The sequence below is a fragment of the Physeter macrocephalus genome, chromosome 1 (genome assembly GCF_002837175.3).
Source record: "Physeter macrocephalus isolate SW-GA chromosome 1, ASM283717v5, whole genome shotgun sequence".
In the NCBI taxonomy this organism is placed as follows: Eukaryota; Metazoa; Chordata; class Mammalia; order Artiodactyla; family Physeteridae; genus Physeter; species Physeter macrocephalus.
Genome location: NC_041214.2, coordinates 91,970,890 through 91,976,172, shown reverse-complemented (window position 1 = coordinate 91,976,172; position 5,283 = coordinate 91,970,890). Strand labels below are relative to the sequence as shown.

Genomic DNA, 5,283 nt, shown 5'->3' with positions numbered 1-5,283 from the left:
CCTCCTAGAGAAATGGAAATAAAAACAAAAATAAATAAATGGGACCTAATGAAACTTAAAAGCTTTTGTACAGCAAAGGAAAACATAAACAAGATGAAAAATAGGGTAAGTTAATGGTAGGTGACAGAAACCAGTGTCAGGCAAACATGAAAATCTTTATATTACAGATTGGTGTTATGCCATGGTTACCAGATGGCAGTGCTTATAACCACTTAGTAAGTGCCAGGCTCTGAGAGACGCTAGGATATAGGTTCAAGAAGGAGCAGAACTAAGTTCTGGAAAATTTAAAGATGCTGGGAAGAGCAGGCACTGGATTTCCCTGCCAGGTTTCCCATGAATTCAGAGGGTAACCCAAAATCCTGTAGGTCCCAGTTCTCCTACTGAGCTCATTTATGAGGAATGCATTTATTTATGATGACTTTAATGCAAAAAAGCACTTACTTATTTAAGTTAGAATAATTTTTAAACACCAAAACAGCTTGTTTTTCACTATGATTTTTCACTTTGATAATTCATGTTTTAGGTTGGCCTTCCAAGTTCGGTGACCTTTTAGACTTAGTAGACATCTGAAATGTCCCTAGTGCTATATGTGCTCTGGATACTTACTTTAGCAGGTATACATGTTATAGTGAGAAATATTCTGATCTGAGAATTGAGTAAACTGGACTTGGATGATCCTTATCTTATCTCAAGCTCACATGTTCTATGACTCTTATGTTTGCTGCTTGGAAAATAGCCTATTCATGATTTCACTGAGAAGTAGCAAAGAGTTAAGCCATGGCAATGATTTGAGTTTTATACCTTAGTTTTCAGGATTCATACTGTTTTATCAAGTGTTTTTTTTAAATAGTTCATTTCTTCCATGTTCTCCTTCTACTTTTAACATTTTTAGGCATAATAAAACTTACTTATTCCAACCCTTCTCCTTCTAGATGAGATGAGTCTTTCAGGAACACCTCATTAAAGGTGTTAAATGTCAAAGCAGTTACCTTTATGAGCCATCATGCGTCGTTTGATTATTGTACCATCATGAGTCATGATTAAAACCACTTAATGACAGTGTTTCAAGAATATTTCTATGATGAAATTTCTGTGTGACAGCTGGGGACCCTCTGGCATTTGGAGGAGGTATTTGGTTTATAAGCAGTTTAATTGTGTTTGTCATCTAGAAAATAGTTCCCCTTACATAAGAAAAATTTTAAATGTCTTTGGTTTTCTTAATTTAGTAATATTAACGATGCTTGAAGCTATTTTGCCTTCGAATAACTTTTCCAACATTTACAAGGATTTGAGCAGACGTAACTCACATATTTCACTTCCCACTCACTTATGCTTCTACATTAGGGCCCTACCTCTCCTCACATGCCTGTTTATTATTTCCTTCTACATTCGAAAAATTTTTTCTAAGTAGCTTAAGGTGGTACTTGTTAAAAAGAGGATTTGGCACCCACATGGTGACTGAAAAGCAAAAGGAACAGAAAGAAAAAGTAGTTAGTATCATGTGTATGTCACATACACTGTTCCTTCCCTTTTCTCTACCTCCAAGATAGAAGAGGTTGACTCACTTCCCATTCTTGTCTGTGCTTTTTGGACTTCTGCCTTCTTTTCTCCTTCAAGGCTACTCTTGAATGTGAATGTATATTTTGGGGGTGGAGGAAGAAATGTGGGAAAAGGGTTTTCACGTTCCGTGTTCAGCAGGGAACAGGATAGAGCACTGAATAGAATAGTGAGGAAGGATGAGCAAGAGAACAACTGGAATGGAAGCAAGAAACTGCTTTTCACTAACCCTTACAATTAAAGTCATGGTCAGAGAATTGGGACTGGAAGGGACCTAGTGATCTGTGATTATAGTACCTTAACCTAGCAAATGCTCAAGGCATGAATATTCAATTTAAACTAATCTCATCATTTTAGAGGAGAAGGAATGGAATCCTACAAAGACATATAACCCAGGGCCATTCAACTAGTTAGGTGCAGACTAGATCCTCTGATTCCTCTTCCATTAGAAGATTCTATAATGATTACTTTCTTTTTTGTATTTCCATCACCTGGCACAGAGTAGGTGTGAAATGTTGAGCTCAACTAACTGTGTTATTTATAGGGCTGGCGGCACTTACTAGGTCTTTGTGAGTGGCAGTCTAATAGAGTATGGATTTGGGAGTCAGACCTGGATCTAAATCTTAGCTTGCCTGTTAGCACTTGGGCAAGTTTCTTTATCTTTCCAAGCCAAAGCTTTCATATCTCAATAAATGGGGATAATAATAGCTTCCACATAGTGTTGTGATAACAAATGAAACAAGTTATTGGAAGTATTTAGTTTGGAATGTGACACAAATCAGAGGCTTTGGTAAATATTTGTGAAATGAATAAGGGGTGACTATTGCTGTATTTTATCTCCCTCACAGAGAGTCACCATACTTTACGTTTCAGGTGTGTCATAGTCTTTACAGATATGTATTCTTATTGCCATAGTTAACTGCAGTGTGGCTAACTTCTTTTTGTCTAGAAGATTCCTGTCTCAGCTACCTCACAGCCTTTTAATTTGTTTGATTGCAGACTAATCCATGCAGGACAGCTGTTAAATGGATTGGCAGGTCCGACTGTAATGAACGCAGCTCCATTCCTCTCCACAACATGGTTCTCTGCAGACGAGCGGGCCACTGCCACAGCTATTGCATCAATGCTCAGTTATCTTGGGGGAGCGTGTGCATTTTTAGTTGGACCACTTGTTGTTCCAGCTCCCAATGGGACGGCGCCTCTTCTTGCTTCAGAGAATAGCAGGGCCCACATTAAAGATCGCATAGAGACTGTATTATATGCAGGTATTTTGAAGTTTATTTTCTTCCTGTTATATTTTGTCTTTTATCCCCATCATCTTCACTCTACTTTTTGTATACCAGATCACTTCTTATGAAATAGAGGACTAATCCATACATATTCATATATGTGCTTTCCTTTCATATAATATGGAGATGCCTATTTAAAACTGACCCTTTCTTGGAAGTTATTAAGTTTAAAATGTATTATTGCTACATGTAAGGTTATTTCTTAACTTTGCTCTTCCCGTCCATTTACAGTTAAGCACTGTATAACACATTGTCTGGTGTCTTTTCTAGATATCAGTATAAAAAACTGAATATCATGATCCATGATAAATATTTGTTAAGCATCTGTTGGTAGGTGTTAAGCCCATTTTCTCTCTTGCAGTTTCCCTGTTATTGGCCATGTTCTCTAACCTTATAAACCTATATCACCCATGATTTATCCTTTTCATTTCCTACTCTCTGTATGTTTAGTCTATTAATAAGGGATGTTGATCTTTTCAAAATATTCTCCTGGGTCCTTTCTCTTTATTTCTAGAGTCAAGCCCTAGTCCACTCTTAGATCTCCTTAAATATATCCCCTCTCCCCATGTGCCTGCTTATTATTTCCTTCTGCATTCAGAAAACTTTTTATAAGTGTTTACTATATATCAAGGACCTTGCTAAGCACTGGGATTTGGTAAGATCACTGATGAGATCATTATAATAAAAATAAGGATATACAGAGCTTAGAAGGCCTAATTGACCTGGCTTTGGGGAGAAGTTGAGGAGTCCGGGAAGGCTTCACTAGGAATGTGATAATTAAAACTAAGAATTTCATAGGAGTTCACTGAATGTTCAAGCGGGTTAAGGTTCCTTATAGAAGGAACAGCAACTGAGAAGGCAGAGAAGGTATGAGAGAGCTCAGTATGTCCAGGGAACTGCACGTAATTTGCTGTGACTAGAGTAGTGTAAATATGTGTTTGGGTGTAGGTAGCAAGTGGCAGAAAATGAGACTGGAAAGATAAAGGACCAGATTATGATGAACTTCATATTAGTTCATGTATTTACTTATTAATTTAACAAATATATTTTGAACTCCTATGTATCTGTCAGTGTGCTAGGCACTGAAGTAAACATGGTTCCTGACCAGACAGAACTTAACAGTGTCCCAGAGGATACAGACAAACAGTTGTAAAACAGTGTGGTAAGGGCTATAACCAAAGACCTACAGTTGCTTTGAGAGCTCAGAGGAGAAGCACCTAACCAGATTTTGGTGGTCAAGTAGAGCTTCCTGGAGTTGCAGCATCTAATTTGGAACCTGACAGATGAAAGAGAGTTAGCTAACTGTAATGGGAAGTAGGAAGAATACATTAGAAAGACAGAGAGAACCATGGAGGAGAAGCCCAGTAACGGCCGGGAGAGCCTGCTGCATTCAACCAACTGAAAACCCAGAGTAATTTAGATCTGGTGAGAGTGGTGATAGATGAAGCCAGAGAGGTAAGCCATACCACGCAAGCCTTCTAAGCAGAAGTAAAGGGTTTGAAGTTCATCATGTTGTAGGCAGAGGCCACACTCTGGAGAATTTTACACTAGAGCGTTCTATAATAGGATTTACATTTCAAAACATTGGCCTGGCCAAAAAGTTCATTCTGGTTTTTCCGGAACATGGAGAAACCCAAACGAACATTTTGGCCAACCCAGTAGGATTTGGAGGGAATAAAAGTGAAATTAGAGGTGGTGGCAGTAAATACACCATTTAACCCCCCTGTAGACAGCTCACTCCTTTTTTAAAAATTTTTTTTTGGGGGGGACCCAATGCTATTGAAGAATGCACAGGAAATTTGGTATTTTCTGCTTACATTACTCTTCAGTCTCCCACTTTATTATATAGGAAAAGGTATGACTTTTTTTTAAATTTAATTTTATTTTTTTATACAGCAGGTTCTTATTAGGCATCCATTTTATACACATCAGTGTATACATGTCAATCCCAATTCATCACACCACCACCACCACCACCACCGCTTTCCCCCCTTGGTGTCCATACGTTTGTTCTCTACTTCTGTGTCTCTATTTCTGCCCTGCAAACCGGTTCATCTGTACCATTTTTCTAGGTTCCACCTATATGCGTTAATATATGATATTTGTTCTTCTCTTTACTTAACTCTGTATGACAGTCTCTAGATCCATCCATGTCTCTACAAATGACCCAATTTCATTCCTTTTTATGGCTGAGTAATATTCCATTGTATATATGTACCACATCTTCTTAATCGATTCGTCTGTCAATGGGCATTTAGGTTGCTTCCATGACCTGGCTATTGTAACTAGTGCTGCAGTGAACATTGGGGTGCATGTGTCTTTTTTTTTTTTAACATCTTTATTGGAGTATAACTGTTTTACAATAGTGTGTTAGTTTCTCCTTTACAACAAAGTGAATCAGTTATACATATACATATGTTCCCATATCTCCTCCCTC

The 5,283-nt window shown here is 37.9% G+C and overlaps 1 protein-coding gene across 4 annotated transcripts in view; it reads left to right on the top strand.

Annotated features, from left to right (window-relative positions):
• Positions 1–5,283, top strand: part of SLC49A4 (solute carrier family 49 member 4) — a 92,893-nt gene that overhangs the window by 26,069 nt on the left and 61,541 nt on the right. For all 4 annotated transcript variants that reach the window (XR_003680972.2, XR_003680973.2, XM_024120307.3 and 1 more), the window contains exon 3: positions 2,557–2,822. Coding sequence is in view for 2 of the 4 variants with exons in the window: in XM_024120307.3 (XP_023976075.1) it covers positions 2,557–2,822 (266 nt within the window). In the remaining 2 variants the exon portion in view is untranslated. The remainder of the gene's footprint in view (positions 1–2,556; positions 2,823–5,283) is intronic.